This window comes from Pteronotus mesoamericanus, unplaced genomic scaffold (genome assembly GCF_021234165.1).
Source record: "Pteronotus mesoamericanus isolate MK-2021 breed Mesoamerican mustached bat unplaced genomic scaffold, CSHL_Meso_final scaffold_533, whole genome shotgun sequence".
Classification (NCBI taxonomy): domain Eukaryota; kingdom Metazoa; phylum Chordata; class Mammalia; order Chiroptera; family Mormoopidae; genus Pteronotus; species Pteronotus mesoamericanus.
The window spans coordinates 6,252,484-6,273,990 of NW_026555320.1; the positions used below are offsets into that span (position 1 = coordinate 6,252,484).

Genomic DNA, 21,507 nt, shown 5'->3' on the forward strand with positions numbered 1-21,507 from the left:
AGCTGCCTCTCAAGGCCCCAGCATAATGCAGGCGCGCACCCAAAGCCTGAGGGGGCGAGTACGAGAGCCTGCCATCTCCCCGCTGTGAGGCAGTGTCAGCAAGGAAGGCTACAAAGCCCTGTTATCGAAAGACATCTTTGAGGCACCTGGAGAATCGTGACAATGAACAGGCTACTACATGACCTCCTGTTGACCTTGTGAGGTACGGCAAAGGTCTGGTGGTGGCACACACTTCAAAATATCCTTCTAAGTGAGAAACGCACATTGACAGGTTCGTGGGCAAAACAAGACGTTTAGACTTGAAAACATTTCAGAAAATATAGTGGGAGGGTGGGCGAAACAAGGTGGGGAAACCGTCGGTCCCTGCGGTAGTGGGGCTGCTGGTGCTGTGGCGGCCGGTTGCGCTGTTCTTCCTACTTGTGCACGCGCTTGGAAACTTCAAAAACAAGGGAGTTTACGCAGTGTCACTGTGTGCGCTTTGCTCAGAGCACGAGCTCACGCAGTCAGTCAGACGTCTGCAGCCACGCAGGCGTCGTGCTTTGGGAAGGCGGCGTGACGCATCCGCCCTGGCACAAAGGGGGAAATGATACCAACACCTTTGAAAGGAGCTTTTAAGGCCATTGGCGTCGTCAGCAGCCACAGGCCTGCTAAGTCACAGGAAGCCATCCACGTACGTAACGAGGTCGTGACACATATTCAGAAGCGGCACTTTGGAAATCCTGGTTTGGGGGTTTGACGAGAACAAATACTGATCTCAAAGCGATCCTTCCAGGTTAGCCACCAGGTCCTGCCTGTAGGCAGGGACAACGTGACCCTCCTCTTGAAGGGGGTTAGCGGGATGTGTAGAAGATCATTTCGCATCATCTCACAGGAGAAAAAATCAACCCCCTGGGGACGACCTCCGTCCCCAGATGACGGCCAGGGCGTCCGTAGGCCAGGCCAGCCCCCTCTCCCCGGGAGGCCTGACTGTCCTTCCCGCGCAGCCCTCCCGCCCCCCGGCCCCAGCACGGAGTTCTAAGGCCCCCACTGTCCCAGCTGGACGCCTGGCCTCCTCCAGACCAGCCAGAGCTCGTGCCACAGGGAGCCACCGCCGCAGAGCTGGGAGGACCTTCAGTGGGCACCTCACTCGGTGGTCCTCGGACTTGGATGGCGAGCAGACAGGACGCCCCCGAGACCCTGAGGGGTCAGCCGCCACTCTCTGAGCTCAGCGGGGGCCCCTGGAGACCGGCAGTGAGGACGAAGAGGGCCGCCTGCAGTGGCCGCCCCGTCACGGGACGGCGGAGGAGCGGCAGGGCTGGCCGGGACGCCATGGCTGGACTCGCTAAGTCCAGATGCCCCCTGGAACAGGCTTGTGCCTGTCAGCCTGTCCCCAGACACGAGCCCCCGCGCCACCCTAGGGACCAGGATGCACAATAAAAGTCGGCGCTGGACACAGGGTGGGGCAGAGGCAGGCCTGCTGCGGGGGGGGGCCGGGAGCGGCTCGCGTGCGATGGACAGCGATTCGAACACCTCACCTAAAATGCCATATGGTGGGCTTGAGTGTGATGCTGTTAAGTTACAGGATTACATGCTTATGATCTTGCGATAAAAGACTTTTATGTAATAAAAAAGGGGTGTTATTTGTCCCGGACACTGTATATTTGGAAAAAATAGGGGTAAACACAAACACACCCAAGTCACGGCTAAAGGCTGTGCTGGGAGGCGTGTGACGACTCCCCGGGGTGGACAGAGGCCTCCAGCTCAGGCAGATGGACGTCCCCTCAGAGAAAGCCTGGCCGCCCTGCGGGCCGCCGAGCGCCACAGCTGCGGCACCGGGGCTCCTGACACGGCATTTCAAAGGCAACTCCCCCGGCTTGGGTTTACATGGTGCTTTTGGGGAAAAAAATCATCACGCCAACAGAGCTTTCAACGTCACTTTAAAGCCACACAGGAAAGGTGGCCCTGCACACGGCCAAGCCAGAGGCCCCGGCGGTCCTGTGGCGCGTCCTCACTCTCCCGTGGGCCCGCACGACGGCTGCGGTCACGGGGGCGGCGCTTTGCCACGCGGGCGGGCCGGCCGCTCGGCCGGGAGCCTTCCCGCACGGGGCGCGTCTCGCCTGGGGCCCTTTCTCCCACGTGTCACAGGGGGTGCCTCCCGGCGGTTGTCACGCAGGTGCGTCAGCTGATCCGCCAAGAAGCTCTGCTGAAAAAATGAGCTGGAAAGGGGGCTCCCCCTCCCCAGAGGCGACCGTGGGCGTCAGAAAGGAAGCCATGGGCCGCCCCGAAGAGGTGCCCCCCCCAGAACCCACGTGTCAGTTACGTGAGCAGCGGCACGCAGCTCTGCAGGCTGAACATCCATGAATGCGCGGCCCCCAGTCATTGAAGCCCTGCCCCCCACCCAAAAAAACAAAAAAAAATTCCAGAGATTTCTCACAAATTCTTCGGTCTGAACCCACCCCAGAAGTACGGTGTGGGAAAAAGCTACTGGTGTGAGCAGCGAAGCCTCTGCCCTCCCGGCTCTGCCCCCCGCGGGCCGGCCCTGGGACCCGTCCGCGCCCCGAGCTCTCCCGGGCCTAACAGTGCGTGGCTCCTTCCTTCCTCCGTCACTACAGACAGACAGAAAACCTGGATTATCCTACGTTTGACTGAAGGCTAAACCCGGGTAAAAGCTACCACCTCCTCCTGTCTGAGTGGACCCCCCGGAGCGGAAGACAGTACCTCCGCGGACCCCGCCGAACGGGTAGAAGAAGGCCACGAGCAGGTTCATCAGGACGGCCAGGTTGAAGGAGATGCTGCTCCAGAAGGACATGTTGCGGGCGCACCAGTAGAGCACGGGCTGGGCTGGGGGGGCAGGACGGCCGAGTGAGCCCCCGGGCCCGCCCCCGCCGGGCGCCTCTGTCTCGGCTGCCCCCACAGCAGTGGGCGCCGCGGTGCATGTGAGGGTGACTCGTGGGCTCCCCGGGGCCTGAGACCAGCTCATCTCTGCCGGCCGTGCTTCCTGGGACAGAGGGTGTCTTCGGGGACACGGAAGGGAAGAGGAGGAGAAAGGCGGAGCGGGGAAAACGCGGCCGGCCCCGGTCAGCACCCTTGCTGTGCAGGCTGGGGGAGTCCAGAGTTCACATCGAGCCCTCAGTTCCCCCCGGGGCTCTGGGGTCTGGGGCCAGAGGACAAGCCCAGGGAGGCCAGGCGTTCACTGAGCCTCTGAGAAGCGTGGGCGCCGGTCGGGGACAGGCGGCATTCAGGGCTGGCTCAGCCGGCCCCAGGCAGGGACAGCTGCCATGGCCACAGGCTGCCTGGCTCCAAACCTGGAAGCGCAGGAGGGGAGGGCAGGGCGGCAGGGGCGGCCGTGTGGGAGCCATGCCCTCCTCCCCACCGCATGCACGCACGGAAAGCTCATGAGAAGATGTTAAAGAGGAAAAGAAACTAGACGGCAAAGCCTGGAGTCGGTCGGGGGGCCTGCCCACGGGCTGCTTGGCCGCCGCAGCGATAAACGGCTCACACGCGTTAAATGCCAGAGTGCTTGGCCTACAAGCAAACACTCCGTCCTTCGAAGCCGCTGGGTGTCTACCCAGGGCAGGGAGACCCTGCGAGCGCAGGCTGCACACGCCCTGCCCTCTGCCTCCCAGGGCACGGGCGCCACACCCCCCACCTTTCCTGGCCCCGCCACGCCCCCCCACGCCCCCTGCCTGGCACCCCAGCCCAGCGCTGGTTCCCTGCACACCCCCTGCACCGGGCACTTCCTTGGCGGACACCGCCACTGTGCTGTGAGCTGACACACGCAGCCCCGGGGGCCCAGTGCCCACAGCCCCGTGAGCGGGCCCTCCTGGCCCAGGCCCGCCTCTGAGGCCACAGCCCTGGCTGCCAAGAGGCCCCCGGGCTCCGAGCTCCGAGCTCCTCTAGTTCCTGTCGCTGGGACACTGAATCAGCAGGAGTGTTAACTGTTGTAAGGCACTGAGTTGTGGGGTAACTGAGCTGTGGGGGAACACATGCGACCTGTGGTGGGCGGGAAAATGCCCCCAATGCGTCCCCACCCCATCCCTGGGGCCTGTGCCCGTGTCATCCCTGTGGCAGAAGGGCCTGAGCAGGTGGGACTCAGTGAAGGACGCGGAGACAGGGAGGGCCCCCTGGCTGTTCGGGCGGGAGTCGGGCAGGAGCACCAGAGGGTCACGCAGCAGCAGAAGGGCCCGACGGGCTGCGCTGCGGGGAGTGAGGGCGGGAGGGAGAGCTGCCGGCAGCCAGTGTCAGCGTGTGCAGCCCCTCTGTCCCCCCGCCGTCCCCACGTCCCCGGGGCCAGGTCTTCGGGAGACGTCAGCATGGACGCGTGGGTGCTGTGAATGCAGGCGTGTGTATGCATCATGAGTGTGAGGCCGTGAGTGTGAGCATGGGCGTGTATGGATGCGTGCCCTGTTAGTGCATGCGTGCGTGTGCGCTGCTTGAGGACACGCATGCTTGGGCACTGTGTGTGCGTGCGTGTGGGCATCATGACTGTGTGTGTGCGTGTGCATCGTATGCGAGTACACCAAGGAAGAGGGCTCTGGAAAGCCTAGCTTGTGTGCATTTGAAAACTCGCAGGAGACAGTATTGACCACATTGGCCTCAGGCCTCAGGCCTCAGCGTCTGTCTGCGCCTGGCAACGGGACCAACGCCCCGGCAATTCTGCGACAGGCCCAGGAAGAGGTACGGCGGCCTCACAGACAGGCCAGAAAACACCTTCGCCGGCTTTCTACCAGAGAAACAAGCTACTGAGGGGAGAACATGTCTCACTGTAGTCTCATTTATGATGAGTACATTTCTCCCTTCTCTCTCTGTGCAAATCATGTTTAATTCCGTTATTATTTTCAATTTTTTGCTTCCCAGCAGGTAGCTTGGAAGCCAATTACAATCTTTAAGAACTGTAACTGTGTTTAAGCTTCACTGAAATGTACACTGTTTTGAAACAAAGACTAAAACAAGGTATTAGCCAAGGGCACTATCCACCCATCCATCAGGTGGCCTTCCTCCCTGCTCTGCAGGCGCCACGTGCCTGGGGCCACCGAGCAGGTGGGCGGGCTTCCTCCTACACCAGACTGGAGACACCACCTGAGAGGAAGGGGACGAGACGTCGAGCCTCACCCTCAGTGGTGGGACCCTCCGGTCAGTTCCCCAGCCCCTGGGCGGGCCCAGGGAAGACACGCGGATCTGCTAACGCAGCGCTGAGCGGACGCGTCAGTCCTGTCCAGCCTTGGCGGGCCTCCCATCAATCAGGGTGAAATCGCAGTTTTAAAGAGGCCCGGGCTCATCTGGGTACTTGAACTCGGGGTAACCTCCTAAAGCTGGGCCCACGCTAAGCGCAGGAAAGGACAGAGGCAACAACGAACAGAAAGCCCCCGCCTTCAGCCTGACAGCTGCGCACAGACAGGGACCAGTGGGCGGGGCCCGTGCCGCCTTTCCCGGATGTCCCCCTCTCGCCTGTCCCCACACGGTGCTGCCGACGGGGCCCTGCTCACGGGCTGAGGGGCGAGGGGAGGTCCTCGGCGGCCTCAAGGACACACCGACATGGAAAGAAGGGACCCCGAGGGTCCCTGGGCAGGAACCGAGGAGGGGAGGAGGGTGCGCATGCACCGCCGAGCGCAGTCTGGGTGAGGCACAGGCAGGACCAGAGACAAGGTTTATGCTCAGAAGTGCTGGGTGACAAGGCGCCCCCTCGCAACAACCGAAAACGCAGCAGGGGCCAGGGTCTTGCCCACCTGCACGTACAACCCGTCTGCCATGAGCCACACCCAGGTGGAGGAAGAAAGGGAGGGGTGGCTGCAGGTCTGGTCCTGCTCAGGCCGAGGGGGCAGCAGGGGGAGAGGCTCCCAGGGGCTCCCCCCGCCCTCCCCAAGTCCCCGCCCACAGCCCTGCCACAGGAAGAGCCCCGGAGACCCCACCTGCCGCTGGGACCTGGGCCTCAGACAAGGCACCAGCCGGGGCTGGCTGACGGGGCTGAGGACGAGCCCAGCGTAGTCGGTCACAGTGCCTGGCTGCCCTCGGGTCACCCAGACCTGCTAACGACCACCGAGAGCCTGCAGCCCTGGGCAGCCCCTTCCCGGTGCTTCCGGGGAGGGAGTTCAACCCACTGGTGGGCCGGGCGCAGCGCCCTCAGCAGAGGCCGCACCGTCCATAGCACGACGCTCACGCCCAAAGCCCGAGCTGCCCGCAGCCGGGGCGGAGCGTGGCTCCATCAGGCATGCTGGCCCGCGGCAGTCAGGCCTCCGGAGGTGCCCGTAGAGGACACCCTGCCCCGCCTCAGGCCAACGCTGCAGGGAGGGGGCCTGTCGGCAGCTGCGACCCTGAGGGGCGCCTGGGACTGCCTGGCACCCGGAGGTGGGAAGCGTCTCCAACCACGCCAGCTCTGCTCCCACTTGAAGACATGGGTGCCCGCTGCCCGCCCGGGCCTGGGGCCCCGCGGGGCGCCGCGGCGCTGGAGGCGGACCCACCTCGGAGCTTCTTCTGCCAGTTCATCTCATTGAAGAGGTCCTCGGAGCGCAGAAAGAAGTCGTTGATCTTGCTGCCCTGCTCGTCCCGCTCCGTGGTGTAGTAGATGCGCAGCTTGGACTCCTGGGTCAGGAACTCGCAGATGCTGGGCACAGGGAAGACGATCTGCTCCATGGTCCGGTCGAGCCGGACAATCTGGGGACGGGTGGGAGCAAGTGTCACCTTCTGGCACCTTCACTCAGGGCCTGGGCCACGGGCTCCGTGTCCGAGATGGAGTGTAACGCAGACCTTCCTCGAGGCTCCTCTGAGGGTACGACCCCCAGACTGGTCTGGGCCTGTTAGACTCCCGCAGACCGGTTTCGGGCAGCCGGTGCGCGTACCTTTCTGACCTCAGCTGTGCCCGTTTGGTTCCTGTGACTAACTCGTCAGAGTGACTTGGGCCGTGCGCTGTGTGCGTGTGGCCAAGGCTCTGGGCTGGGGCTGCCCAGCAGAAACCCCATCATGACGGCATCTTGTCCCCAAGCATGGCCTGTCCCATGGGGCCACTGGGCACCAGTCCACGTGGCTCGCGCCACCGGGGGACTGGGTATTTAGTTTTTCTGCATCTGAGCTAAAAAGCCACACCTGGCTGGTGGCTCCTGGCTGGGACCGTGCCACGCTGGCCCGTGGGGCACACCCGGCTGAGATCCTTTCTCAGGGGGCACCTGGGTTATTTCTCCTAGATAGGAACTTTAAAAAGCGACCTTTGGTTTACCCAGGAGCAGTGACATCCTGCCTGTCACAGCATTTGAAACGTATGATGCAGAAACCGGTGTGCCCCGTTACCGCTGGGGTAGCGCTCGCTGTTCCCTAAACTGGTTCGGCTGGGCCCCGGGGGGGGGGATACCTCACACCGTTCCCAGACTGGCTCAGTCCCCAGAGAGGAGGAAGCGAGGTCAGAGCTGTTCACACTCTGCGACACTGTGCTGAGTCACCGTCTGGAGGGGGACAGATTTCAAAAGGGGGCCAGGGTGCAGCCTGGCAGGGGCACCGCCTGTCCTGATCCATTCCCTGGGGAGGCCGGGGAGGCTGGGGAGGCCCGGCCACGCCCACTGCAGGGAGGTCCGGTTCTCACTTTCCCGGGATGGCCCGGTCAAGCAGCCACGGGAAACCCTCGGAGCTGAGGCAGGTTCCCACAGCCCCGGCTCCGCGGGCTCCAGGAGACGGTCTTCAGACCAGCGGCTCCCAGGTACAGTGAGAGGCCAGGTTATGGAAGCTTCACTCTCACACTGATTCCGACCCCTCAGCCGCCCTCCGTGACCTGGGGGCGTGGCGTGGGGGCGAGTGGGCGGGCCAGAGCCTGCCTGTCCACCGGTGCCCAGGGGACGGGCTCGGGACCACCCACAGCCTCCTCCTATCAAGAGTCTACGGCTCCCCGCAGCCGGAGGGGCTTGGACCAGCCCCTCCTCACGCTGACGGCCGTGCCCCCGGAAGCCCCCCTGGGCTCAGGTCACACACGGATGGGGCAGAGGAGTCGGGACAGGAGGCCTCCTGGCAAGAACGGCCCAGTCTCAGGGCTGCCCAGCCCCGCACCTGGGCTGGGGGAAGCCCTGAGGTAACCGCGGTCTCCGGCCGCGCACAGAAAACGTCCCCGGGAACAGAGGAGGCGGGTGTTTGGCCAGGGGCAGGGCCGCAGGGCTAGGGACGCCCGGCCGGGCTGCTTCCCTTCAGCACCTAACACCTGCCCACACCGTGGGTGGGGGGCAGACCTTCGACTGGGAGCCAGTCCTCCTCCTGCCCCTACCGGGCGGGTGGCCTTGTCCGCCCCTCTAACTGTGCAGTTCCTTAGCTCCGAAGGCCTGTCACCCCTTCCTGCCTAGAGCCTGGGGACGGGAGTCCATTCTCCTGAGTCTCAGTGACACAAAATGCGCCAGATGCCCTGGGGAAGCCAGGCCCCGGTTAAACTTCCAGCCCCACCTCTGATGACCCTGCGGGCGGCCCACCCGCTCCGCTCCCATTCCGGGGCCCTGCTCGCGCCGGGGCCTTGAGCCCGCGCAGCCCCCTCAGGGTCAGGGGCTTGCTGAGCACGCATCCCCGACGCGGGCCTGGCCGCCAAAGCCTGAGCAACACCGTTGGGGGCAGAGTCCGCTCGTCTCGGGCCGCGGCCAGGCCTCTGCGGGAGGCTGCACCTGGCCTTCCTTTCAGACCTGAGTGGCCCCTCCCCCGGCCCTGCAACTCCAGCTCCGGGCCCCACCTGCACTGTCCACAGAGGGGGCTTCCCCGGCCACCACCGGCGCATCTGAGCGGCTCTCCCTTCGAGGCCCTGCCTGTCTCAGCTGCTCTTCCTTCAGGCTGGGCTCAGGGGTCATTTCTTGAGCATGAGCCGCTTTCCCAACCACGTTCTGCCGTGGGTCCCTCTGCTGCACTTTCTTATGATACCTCCTCCTGTCCCTGTGGCTGGGTCAGGGTTCGCCATGAGGGGTCGGGGCAGCGCCGAGCGTGGGATGGGCGCTCAGACAGGCGCGCACGCCCTTTACCTCGATCTGGGCCGTGTGCTTGGCGTAGAACTCCAGGGCCTCGTCGCCGTCCACCTGGCCGCCCGGCTTCAGCATGCTCTGCAGCTCCTTGTTGTGCCGGGCCAGCTGCAACACAGGGCAGAGGGCAGGGCTGTGCCCTGGGCCACAGGGTGCGCTCCCGCTGCCGCGGGGGAAGGGGCGCGTGCGGCGGCCGGGGGGCGAGGCTGCTGCATGAGCGCGTTGCTCAGCCGCTGTTGGTGAGTCGGCAGAAGGCAGAACAGTGTGGGGAAGCTCACAGACACACGCACGAGGCCGCGAAGCCATGCGGCCCTGGGCATCTTTGGCCAGCAGCAGGGAGACGGAGTTTCTGCACAGCCCTACGCCTGCACCCAGAAGGTGCAGGCACACTCCTGGTGGCTAAAGGCCACAGACGAAGGAGCTGAGGGCCGGGCCCAGCGGCCGCGGTCCGACCCGCCGCCATTTGTGATCTAACTCCCAGACCCACGCGGTGAAGGGGACAGGAAACATGGGCGGCTGCAGCCAAGGCACAGTGACCTCCAAAAAGAGGAAGTGTCTTCAAAGCCGAGACACTTGGGGAGGGTGGCGTGCAACGGGGCCTGCTGGTGCCAGGGTTCAAAGGTTGCCACGCCCTCCGAAGGCCCACAAAAAGCAGTCACAGTGACAAGTCAGTTCCCAAGGATTGGTTCCCAGATGCGACAGGCACAGCAGCGAGGCCGACGCCTCAGGCGGTTCCAACAGACTCATCGATGTTGGGACGCCTTTCGCGGTTCTGACAGACTCATCAATGTTCCAGAGAAGCCGGGGACGCCTTTCGGGCGCCTGCAGTCGCAACCCCCACCGTCTATGTGCCACTGCTCAGTGGGGATGCTCTCAGGGGCGGGACCTTCCAGGGGCGTGACCCCCGCAGAGTGGGAGACGGAAGCGCCCAGAGCTCCACACGCGGGCCGGGCCGCTGTTAGCGCCCGCGAGCCCCGTCATGGACACACACTGGCCCTGGCTGACGCTGGGAAGGGGAAGCGAGGGGGAGGGCGCGCCCGTGGGGAGCCTGGGGCGGCGGGCGGGCCGGGAGAGGCCGTGCGTACCTGGTGAGCTAGGATGTAGATGTTGTGCCCCACGTTCCTGGGGGAGGCGCCGTCCTCGCCATTCGTGCCCTCCTCCTCGTTCTCTCCATCCTCCACCTCCACCTCCCCCTGCATGTAGGCTTTCTTGATCACTTCCACCTGTGAGCAGGGCGTGCACACCGAGCCTGCGTCAGGGACGACCCACAGGGGCCCGGCGCGGCTCGCCCAGCCCTCTCTCATCTGGCGCGGACAGCGCCTCGGAGCCCTTTCACGTCAGCTCCCGCGCCCGGGGAGTGGGCGCGTTCGCTCCTCCGAGCCCACAAGACGGCCCGTGGCCGTGTCCTCGGTTTGAGAAGGGGACAACAGCGACGAACGTGACTCCAAACGGTAACGCGGGACATGAGCGAAGGCTAGAAGCCTGGCTTTTTCTATCCCCGTGTTTCCTCTGGCCAACTCTCCCACCCACTACCTGCGCCATTCCTGGGAAGACACACGAGAAGTCCGTTTGCATTGAGAGCTAGCGGGGGAAACTATTTTCTCTGACCCCAGTTTCCTCCCCGCTCCCCAGCCGACCCCAGGTGAAAAGAACACCGTTAGCCAGGAGCACCCCCCGCCCCAGCACCGGTGCGCGCCACGCTCTGTGCTCTGTGGTCCGACACTCAGAAAAAGGTGCGCTCGTCAGTGTCGGACAGCGAGTGTCAAACACCCGCGTGTCCTCCAGACCAGGAGAGGCAGGGTGCAGCGCTATGGCCCCGGGGGCCAGCCGGGCCTGAGCTGGGCCGGGCCCGCAGGCCCCACCCCCACGGCCTGTCTCCTGCTGGGAGCCTGCTTCCTGGAGCAGTATGTGCACCTGCCCCACTGCCCCGCCCGCCCGGCTGCTGGGACAAAGGGGACAGAGGAGGGCCTGGCCTGTGTATCAAGGGAGCACCGCGCCCCGGATGCGGTCAAGGGTGGGACAAGGCGCCCTCTGCCCCGCTTTCCGATGGCTCAGAAGGTGCTGAGGCCTCTGCGCTGACACAGGACATGACTCTAGACTGTTTCTCTCTCTTCGAGGCCAAGCAGGTGGGGGCCCTCGCTTCCGTACTGACACCGGCCCAGGCCTCGGAAGCGGGTTTGGGGACAGGACCCCTGCCTCCCTTCGCCCTCCCCGTTCCCTCCAGTATCGCACTGAACAAACACGGTGCAGAGGATGTGGGGGCCAGAACACACACATGCCGGACATCAGCGCCTCGCTATGTGGGGTCACTGAAGCGGGTTTGTTCCACATCATTTGCCTTTTATGTGCCCCTCCCCCGGCCTGGATGGGCCTCACCCACAGGGGCAGCCTGGGCACCCCCACGGCCCTGGGCTGTGAGGCTGTCCCCCAGGACGGGGGCCCGATCCCGGTTCACGGGAGATGGAACGCGGTCTCTGTGGAGCCGCGCATCCCCGCACGCGAGTGACCGGCCCTGGCCTCCCTGCCGCCCCCCTGCCCCGCCGCCCCGTTACATAAGCTGTTATGTAAGCTCTGAGGAGGACGTCTGTCTCAGGCCGAGGACACACTCCTGACCTCAAGATCAAAGCGCTGGGCTCGCCAGTGACTTTGTTTAAAGGGCTAGAGAAGGGACTTCAGCCTGGGCTGGAATGCACGTTAGGGCACAGACAGCAGGGGCGTTTCAGTGCCCTCATTTACGTCTGTCGGTCACAGTTTATCTGTGTGGGAAGTCCAAACAGCAAGTCTCGCCCTCAGCTCCTGTCACCGCCCGAGCGCCTGCTCCCGGCCTGGGAGTCACAGCCCACTGGGAGCCTTGTCCCTTGGAAATGGGCAGGCTAGCGTCTTCTTTAAAAGAAATACACAGAATACCAGCACCCCAAGAACGCTGTTCTGTTGCCCAGACTGTTGGCAGCGAGAAGAGCCGTGACTTCTGAGCTGGGGACAGAGGCGGGACAAGAAGGGTGGAAGTGGCCGGAGGGGGAAGACAAGGAGCGGCTGTTTGGAGGGGCTGCTGGTGCGCCAGGCACTGTCCCCACTAGGTGACGTCATCCGCCTCCTTTAGGGACGAGGCCCCGACCACCCTTGCACCGCCTGCGGGGGGCGCCCGTGCGTGACTGTGACCGGGGTGAGAGCGGGTACCACTCCCAGGCGGCTCCCCGCCTCAGCCTGGCCTGGGGCCAGGACCTGGCGCGGACGTCCTCTTCCTGCCGCCCCGCCCTGCACCGCGCAGGCCGGCGGGCGCCCCCGCCCCCGCCCCCGCTCACCAGCTCCTTGGGCCGCATGTTGTACAGGATCCGCTCGGCGTTCTCGCTGTCGTGTCGGCTCTCCATGATGGCCAGCAGGAGCTTGGACGCGTTGTTCTGGGGGGAGACAGAGGCAGGGCGGAGTAGAGGGAGCTGCCCGGGGTGGCGGCTTGGACGCACGTGAGAGGCCTGCCACGCCAAGGAGGGCCGGGACCCCCCCGCCACGCGTCTGCAGGGTCTGACCCGGGCCGGGGACACGTGCCGGTGTGGGCCTTGCGTCTCCCTGCCGTTGGCTGACATAGCTCTACGGGGAGCAGACACTTTAAACGTGGGTGCCGGGGGTCTGCCGGCCCCACATGGGGACAGGGTCCGGGAGACCTTGCTGTCCGGACCCACTGTGCCTTCGGGGCGGGTGGCCACAGGCGGGTGGCGTCCGGCCTGCGGGCAGCGCGACCAGCTCTCGAACCCCTGACGGCCCGAGGGCGCGGCCAGGGCGAGGCAGCAAGGGGCCAGGCGAGGCCCCTGCACACGCCCTGGGGCTGCCCCTGGTGCCCCAAGCGCCGTCCGGCATGCGCAGTGGGGGAGAGGGGACAGTATTATTTTTTTCCTTCCCAAGCACAGATCGCTGCGGTTCCATCAGGCTGCTGTGCTGTTAGGGCAGCCTTTCTAAGGGAGAAGTTTCTACAAGAATCCACAGAACTGCTGGCCAGGAGCACAAGCAATCTGCTCATCTCAGGCTCTCGCCTGCGGCGCTCCGGTGAACGGTGGGCCGGGGCCTGAGCCGGGGCGGTGGTCAAGCCCATTCTACAGCACAAGCTGCCAGGAGGGCTGAAAACGAGGAAAAAAAATTCTGCCTAATCCATACGCCGAATCAACAATTCGCCTGGACCCCCAGTTCTCAGGACCAAAGGGAAACTAAAATCGTCATTCCAGGGGGGTTGTGTCCACACCTCTCTGTGACCTTTCTTTCCCGTGACACTGTTTATACCAGAAGCACCGCTGAGCTTTTTGGCGGTGCCGTGACAAGGACAAAGCGCTCAGTGCTGTGCATGGGTGTACGACGGGGCAGACAGGTCTCCACACGCCCGAGCGCGGGGACAATTGCAAAGGAAATGTGCTTGGTGAGGCTGACATGTTTTGAAATTCACTTTAGACACCCGAATGGCTTGCAAGCTCGATTCTCAGAATTGAGGGTTTGAACTCTTAGGGGTTCTCTGGGTCCCCTAAGTAGGAGGGCGGGTGTGTCTGCTCGGGTTCGCTTAGGAACGCAACCTCGGGAACGGCACGTCGCCTGCCCAGACGACCAGCAGGCTGCCTGTAAAGTGGGCATCTAAGCCCCTTGAAGCTCGATGGCCAGTCCCTGGAGCTCTCCGGGTATGAGGGGTCAGCAGGCCAGTGGCCTCTGCGCTCCCGTCCCCGCAGTCCACCGCGTGTGTGCCATTCAGAGGACCGCGCCAGGCCGGGGGCGCAATTCTGGCCGGGGGCGCTTTCCTTCCTTTAAACCAACATGGATGAACCGCCCTCTGCTACATCAGCAATGGCACAGGAAAAGGTGTTTCCTGAACGCAGAAATCGCAGCCTTTGGGGTCTACGTGGGCCCGGCTGCGCTGTTCGTCAACTCGCCCTTCTCCCCCATGGGGAAGGTCCTGGCCACAGAGGGAGCGGCGTGGCCATCGCTCGCGGCCTGTGGCTGTGGGAGTTACAGCCTCCAGTTCTCAGGCCGCGAGCCTGGCCCTCAGCTACGGGCGACGAGGGCTGGTCCCTGTGACCTCCCTGTGACCAAGAGTGAAAGCCTGTCTCCTGTCACAAGACCCTTATCTGGAAGAGAAAGGCTGAAGTTCTGCATTTCAGTCAGCGCTTGCAACGTGGACCATTCCCTTCGTGTACAAGGACTGCTTTTCATGGTTTCACAACATGGAGCACGTCCCCTGCAGGGGCCAAACACGAGAGCGGCCGTTTCCAAGGGCTACGTCCCTACTTGCCTTTAGCTCCAGCACGAGGTCCATCCGCTTCTTCCCCAGGGGGTTGATGTCGTTGAGGATCAGGGCGGTGATGATGTCGATGCCGTTGGACTCGTGGGTGGCTATGCAGTTCTGGGGAGACACACAACGCACACGCACACACATGCACACACGCGCTGGGCGTCACTCGGATGTCAGGGGCCAGCGGCCTGACCTGCGATTCAACGCACCGCTCGCCAGTCCCCGCAGTGTCTCTGGGGGAGTGCTGCAGATTTTCCGTGAGAAAGTGGTAAAAATAAAAGACAGATGAAAATCTCTAGTTTCAGAATTAGCACTGAACAGTAGGAAAGTCCCCAAGTGCTGGAACTGATAAACCAGTGGTGGCCAATCCAAACAGTGTGGCGCGGTTGGCTTTTGTTCTTAAGGGAAACCATGGCGTGTGACCCGTTCTAGGCTCTGAGACCCAATTTCCCCTTTTAGGGCGTGTTCTGCTCTCTCCACACCACTTGGTTTTCAGGCTGCAGGCTCTTGCTTAAGGCTGACACTGGAACGCAAGGTTCCTGGGTAACTTGCGCACGGGAGCGCTCACCCATGGGCCCCGGGGCGCCCCGTCCCCGCCTCCCACAGGCCGCCGTCTGGCAGCAAAGCCAGCGGGACGTTACCGGGAGGCTCACTCAGACGTCGGGGAAGACAGGCCTTCCCCCGCAAGCCCGCTGCAACGCTGGGGTTCCTTTTTATTTTAACTTGGCCTGCGCCCTGTCCCCTCAGGGAACCGGAAGAGGAAAGCAGGTCCGACCGAATCCTGGCCCACAGTCACAGTCACCGGAGAGCGGGCTCTTAAACACAGGGAGCTGCCCCTCCCGCAAGTCACCTCTTCCCCGTGCGAAGGCCCCGGCGGTGTCCCCCAAGGAGCCTAGCCACCCCGACTCCCCGGGCCGCCGGGCCCAGAACTGAGCACCGAAGCCCCGGCCCGCCCCTCCTGCCCAGACAGAGCTGGAGCCTGGGCTGAAGATCATTCTCGTGGCAGCAACAACGCAAAAGCCACACAACCTACAAGAGGCCCCGGAGAGGCAATGACTCCACTCAAGAAACTATCGGGTCCCGTCCCAAACCCCACTTCCCGAGAGGCCGAGGCCACGATGGGCGGGCGGGTCTTCCTCGTCTCTGTCTACGGTGTTAAAATCAGAACCGCCCGTTGTCTCACGTGCGGCAGGGCCTTCTCTTCAGCCTCCTGCCACTAGGCAGCCGCTCTGGGGTCTGTCATAGCGTTTAACACAGAACCCGGGCTTCTGGTTTACCCCCAACACTGACATCGCTCCCCGGTCAGGTCAGGGTTGGACATTCAAACCCAACCACACCGACCCGAGGGAGGACAGCGCCACCACCTGTGGCCAGGTTGAGTCCCAGAGCACAAGAGGCACCGTAGCACCTGCCTTCCCGCTGGAAAAAGGGCCTTGGTTCCCCCGAGGCCGAGCCCACCGGCCGGGGCCACAGGGCCTCCAAGCCAGGCCACGCGCGCGGCCTTGCCACAGGGACCCACATGCTCCCCTGCCCCCACCCCCCGAGCCCCCGGCCCGCGAAGGACATGCGGTCGGTCACCTGGTTCTCGTGGCAAGGCCCCTGGCAGTACTCGGTCAGGCTCTCCAGGGTCTGGTTAATGAGGGCGACGTTCTTCTCGTTGATGTAGAGCCCGAGCAGGCCCAGGCCGCCGGTCGTGCTCCCACAGATGCAGTCCAGGAACTGCAGGGTCTCGCACACCAGGTTGTAGTTGGTCTTATTGTTCTGGCACCGGAGGAAGTTCTGCCACCAGGGAAGGGGCGCGGAGGCGGGAGAGGAGGGAGCGGTCACCCCCAGCCGTCCTGCCAGCCCCGGACGGGTGGGCTCCCCGAGAGTGCGGCAGTTGTACCCGGAGAGGCAGCAGCGGGCAGAGTAGTCCACCAGGGTGGCCCCCGTGGACGGGGTCTGTGGCAATGGCTGTCAACACTGCGGCGGGTCCCCAGGCGATGTGCACGGGTCCAGAGGGCTCGCCCGGGACCGCCCACGCCTGACCCTCACAGCCTTTCTGAGTGCCCACGTTTCCCGTTCCCCCCCGGCCCAGCTGCCCTCTCAGCAGGGGGGACGCTCACAGGCATTTCCAGAAAAGGTGAGGGCATGTTCTGAAGGCTGGGCGCCCCGAGCCCAGGCCTGGGGACAGTTCATCACAAAGTGAATAAGGTGTGAGGGGTGGGCTTAGGCCCAGTGCCCGGCGGGAGCCCAGGACTCCCTGTGGGCCATCCCGTTGTTAAAGGGAGGGGCCCGTGCAGCAGACGAGCGTGCGCCTGTGTGCGGTGGCCGCGGGTGCACACTCCCGGGGAGCTACTAGTGTTGGCCAGCGACACGGGGCAGGTGCGTCCTCAACCCGACACAGGGAGCCCCACGCTACCGCCTCGGAAAGAGGAGTCCGCTTTGATGAGGAGATGGTTTCTGTCATGACCCTGTTAACCTCTTCTTAGAACCCGAAGTTAACTACAAATACTCTCCTGTGCACAGTTGCACATGCTTAAGGACACAGCGGGGACACGCTGACCGCCAGTCACTGAGTACGCGTGGACGGTCAGCTCATGCTGTTTGAGACAGGGGAGAGCTGGAAACAACCTAAGGGCCCACCGGTGGGGGCGTCACTGAGCTACGGGCATCAGTGTCCCTTGGTGACCAATTAGAAACGCTGACGTGGGTCCGCAGGGCCGAGGTGGAAGCTCTCCAGGCTCCGCCGCCGGGCGGGGCGAGCACACGCTCTGCCATGCGACTGCCCGGGCCCCTCCCGTGCCGCCTGCCTGAGCACGGCCCCCAAGGCCCAGTCCCTTCGCACCCAGGACGCTGTGAGCCAGCCGGGGTCCCTGGCCCTGCTCTAACAGCAACGCCCTAGCGAGCCCAGGGTGCCTGCCGCGATCCGTTCAACAAAGGCTGTTGAGCGCGGATTTGTGCAGGATTCTGGAAAGCCACTCCTTCACTCACCCCCCCGAGCACTCAGTCAGAGCTTTCTGGGCCCCCGGTTTTGTGAGTCTGCTCTGTCGCCCACCAGCAGCCACCCGAGCTTCCCCTGCGCGCTGGACGGGCTGGGCAGGGGCCGGTGACACGCACACGCTCCGCTACGCATGGAGCGGCACCCGCACCGTGAGAGCGCGCGAGGGGCCCCTCCCCGCCCCTGTGGGGACGGCGGGGCGGGAACGGAGGGAGTGCCACCCTGGGCGCCCAGCTCGCGGGCCAGGCGGAGGGGCCGGGCACGGCCCTGGCCAGCGCTCACCTGCAGGTCCCGGTTGTGGTTCTCGCAGAGCAGCTGCAGGAAGCGCAGGATGGGCTGCATGATGGTGATGACCGCACTCATCTCCAGCTCGTCCTTGGGCTTGTCCGCCGCCGCCTGGGCGCCCTCTCCGGATGGGTAGTGGTCGTCGGGGTCGGCCTCCCTCCTGAAGGTGGCGAAGGCTTTCTTGGTGGCCGCGGAGGCCTCCAGGAGCTGCTCGCGGACCTCCTCTGTGATGTGGGCCGAGGGCTCTTTGGCTGGAAGGCAAGCGAGAGGCTGTCAGCGCCGCGGGTCCTTGGGGGCACCGCCCGCCACCACGGAGGGACATGGGGACACGCAGCGCCCGCCTTCGCTGGGGCCCTCCCATCTGCCCCTGGGCCTTCTGCGGGATGGCGCTGGGGCCGGCCGCGGCTCTGCCCTGCACCGGGGTCTGCCCTGGGTTTGCAAGGAAAAGCCCTAGTTAGGCCCCGCCGGCCCTATGCGGCCGTGGCCCTGGGCCTTGCGTCCTCGTCTGTGAAATGGGGAGACCAGTGCAGCCTCACCCAGAGAAGCCCCCCGGGAGGGCACGCAGCGCGCCAGTCACCACAGGAGCAGTTGCGGTGGCTGTCCCAGCCGCGGAGCTCTCGCTTTGCGATGGAGCGCTTCCGGTGCGCCGTCCTAGCTCGTCCTCAGAGCCCTGCCAGGTTCCCGGGCACCACGGCAAGGGCCTCTGCGGCCCGGCAGCCCGTGGCTGCCTCCTGCTCGCTCTGCCACCCCAGGCTGCGCGCCTTTGGCGAGGGCAGGTCGCCGATCGCCCTCTCTGTGCTGCCCATGCCTCATCTGTACAACGGGGACACCAGCTTTATCTATTCCGCAGGGTTCACTTGACGCCAAATGAAGCAGCACAGGTGAAGGGCTGCCAACAGCGCCCAGGTCGGGGGAAGGACTCGGTGAAGGGCCACCCTCTGCTCCTCTTCCTCCGTGCTGCAGACCAGTGGGTGTTACCCAGGGCTGGGAGCGCCCTCGTCCCTCCGGGGGGGACCGTTTGCAAAACCTGGAGACATTTTTGGTTTGGGAGGGGGGCAGGCTGCTGGCTTCTGCTGCATAGGGGTCACGCCAGCTGCTCAACACCCCACAGCACGCAGGGCCTGAGTGAGCCGTGGCTGAGAGGCCCCGTGACTGCCTTCCAAGACAAGGTGCGGAGCGGGCCCTGAGCGGCTCGAGGCCACTGACTCAGTGCCAGCGGGCCCGCCCAACTGTCACTTCTCTTCCATGGAGGTGACGTGCGAGAGGCTCCGTAAACAAGGAGTTCAGAAGGTAAGGGGGAGTCAGCCTACCGAGGACAGGCACGCTCAGCTCTAAAGCGTCTTCCTCGACTTTAACATTAAATGGAAAGTTACAGGAGGGGGTTATTTATGGACTTCCTGCCAATAAAACCTGGAGTCCGACCAAGAATGTATCGTAATTGATTAAACAAGAAGAACCTCCAAAGCGGTGGGAGTTATGTAGGAGGAAGTACTTCGTGCGCGGCCTCGTCTTCTGCTTCTGAAGGCCCGGGATGCGCCCTATTTGGTGTCTAGAAGCAACAGGGGGCCCCGGGGGAAGCGGGGGCCGCTCCTCCCGCCGCACAGGCCGCTGCAGTGGAGGCTTTGGCGGGGACGCTTACCTTTCTTCCGGGAGGGGGCGTCCCTGTCGACCTCGTCATCTTTCTTTTTATTCCCCAAGTCACTGGTGTTCACTGTCACCGTCGCCTTGATTTCCTGCTGGGCCACCTTCATCCGGTCATAGAAGACCTTGAAGAACTTCTCCGACTTCTTGTCCTCCGTCAGCCGGCAGAAGAAGGAGTGCTGTGAAGGGAAGCACACCCACTCTGCACCTGTGGCGGACAGTCACCGAATCCCCCGCCAGACACCAAAGCAGCGCCGGCCACGAGCCCTTGCAAATGGCCTGAGTTGGGGCCACAGCTAAGAGCTGTTCCGGCTCTGTCCTTCTCCGGGTCCTGAGGCGTGAGGTTTTCTGCGGAGCCGTTACAGAGAACCGCGTGGGGTGTCCCGGCCGGAGCCGAGTCACACAGGCCTGGGGAGCGCGCTGCGCGGCGGAGGGTGGATGTCAGCAAAGCGGGGACAGCCCCTGCCCCCCACGACTCCATTAACGGTGGGAACAGAAGGTGTTTTTGGTGATTCCTGCTGGGCCAGCCGCTTGTCTAGGGGCTTCTGTGAGCCCCGTTTGCAGAGCCCGGTGAACACAGGCAGGGGGTTAGATGCGCCCTGTCTCCACAGGCTCCCTCCACGCCCGGTCAGGAGGACAGGTCGCAAGCAAGACCAAAGTGTGGGAGCGACAAGCGCTCCACCAGCTACAAGACAGCTCTAGCCGAGCAGCTTGGGGCTGGAGGGGCCCCAAAACCCTCATGGAAAAGGTGACTTCAAAGCAGGCCCTGAGGGACGGGTAAGAGGTTTAGACAAAGAAGCTAAAAATTAACAGGTAGTTTGCCAGGAACATTTGTTTCTGGACCCACCACAAGCAACGGTATAATTGTTCACATAAAAACACAATATGGTGTCTCAACATCACTTACGAGCGTTCGCTTCTCCACCCTTTGTGAACACCACGCTGTTGTGAATTATTTACATAAAAATACAGCACTGTCGCTTCTAGAATGAAACAAAGCTCCAAACAATACACTTGCTTCTCCCAGTTGGGGCCTCTGCCAACCTCAGACCCTCCCCGCTGGGAAGGGTGGCACTTTCCCACGCAAGGTAGCGCTCGGCTTGCCGTCCCAGAAAAAACTAGAACCTTACCAGCCCCTCGAAGGCCCCCACTCCTCCACCTCTCCCCGCGTCCCCCCACCAAGTAAGGGCCTGATTCGGTGCCCCCCGCCTGCCCCCGAGCCCCCATGGTTCCACTGGCCAGCAGGCGGCGGACCCTCCCCCTGGCCGCCAGCCCCTGCGCCCCACTGGCAAGTGTCTGTCTGCCCGGCCACACAGCACAGCCTGACCTCTGCCCTCTCTCCTCACTGGCTGTCCCAGCACCCAGCCCAGGACCTGCTCTCCCTTGGGCTCCCTGGCTCTGCTTCTTCTCCGCCAACCCCTCCCGAATGCCAGCACCCGAGCCACCGTCCGCCCGCTGCCAGGCCTCGTCGCTCTAAGGGTCACTGCGCCCTCCAAGCGCGCGTCTTCAGGGCCCTCCGTGGCCTGCTCCTTGTCTTTTAGGTTTCTTGCTCTTTCACCCACCCACCCACACTGCCCGTTCACCCGTCCACTTACCCACCCGCCATCCGTCCACCCACCTCCCCACGTATCCACACATCCACTCCCCAGCCCCCCACCCACTATTCACTGTGCACCCGCCATGAGCAGCGTGCGGTGCCTCTCACAGGAGACGCAACGGTGACCCAAAAGGGGCCTGGTTTTTCTCGCTTCTCTCGGCCTCGGGCATACAAGACCCTCGGCCTGGGCCCGGGGAGCTGCGGAGACCAGAGAACAGGCGCTCTGCGGCGACAGCCATGGCCGCCGAGGCGCCGATGGGTCCTCCCTGAGGGCTCCATTCCTGCGCCTGTGAGCAACTGAGCGTCCACACTTCCCGGGGGCCCTTGCTTCGTAAGTTCCGACCGACCGCTGAACGCTCCCTACCCGCCAGGCCCGGTCCACGTGCCGCGCACGCCCCATCTCCTTCACCCCCGCAGGCAGCTGCTGCCCGTGGCCCCTCTTCACAGACGCGGAAACGGAGGCTCAAAGAGGCGCAGCGACGTGATGAGCCATTCCGCCAGGAAGCGGCGGCGGCAGCCCAGGACTCCAGCTCCTTTGTCCCCATGTCCGGCGCCTCGGCACGGCTCCCACCACCCTGCTCTGTGATGCGCCTGTCCCCAGGGAAGCATCTGTAGAGCTCTGAGCACCTCCTGGCTTTTCGTCACCCCCTCCCCTGGCACCGGCCCACGTCCCTCAGCGGCACACGCACAGACCGACCTCCAGCACTGCGCGGCGGTGGCAGGCACACACGTGCAGGCCTCGCCTCCCCCGGCGCCTGCCGTGTGCCTTGCTCACGGGGCTCCCGCAGCCCTT

General features: G+C 64.1%; 1 protein-coding gene across 6 annotated transcripts in view; it reads right to left on the reverse strand.

Moving 5' to 3' along the window:
• The window catches only part of ITPR1 (inositol 1,4,5-trisphosphate receptor type 1), a 223,293-nt gene that overhangs the window by 31,875 nt on the left and 169,911 nt on the right, over positions 1–21,507 (reverse strand). For all 6 annotated transcript variants that reach the window (XM_054594640.1, XM_054594639.1, XM_054594637.1 and 3 more), the window contains 9 exons: positions 19,116–19,296; positions 17,474–17,727; positions 15,790–15,990; positions 14,212–14,322; positions 12,251–12,346; positions 10,034–10,171; positions 8,952–9,056; positions 6,438–6,630; positions 2,698–2,820 (listed from right to left, as the gene is read on the reverse strand). In XM_054594640.1, coding sequence (XP_054450615.1) covers positions 2,698–2,820; positions 6,438–6,630; positions 8,952–9,056; positions 10,034–10,171; positions 12,251–12,346; positions 14,212–14,322; positions 15,790–15,990; positions 17,474–17,727; positions 19,116–19,296 — 1,402 coding nt within the window. The remainder of the gene's footprint in view (positions 1–2,697; positions 2,821–6,437; positions 6,631–8,951; positions 9,057–10,033; positions 10,172–12,250; positions 12,347–14,211; positions 14,323–15,789; positions 15,991–17,473; positions 17,728–19,115; positions 19,297–21,507) is intronic.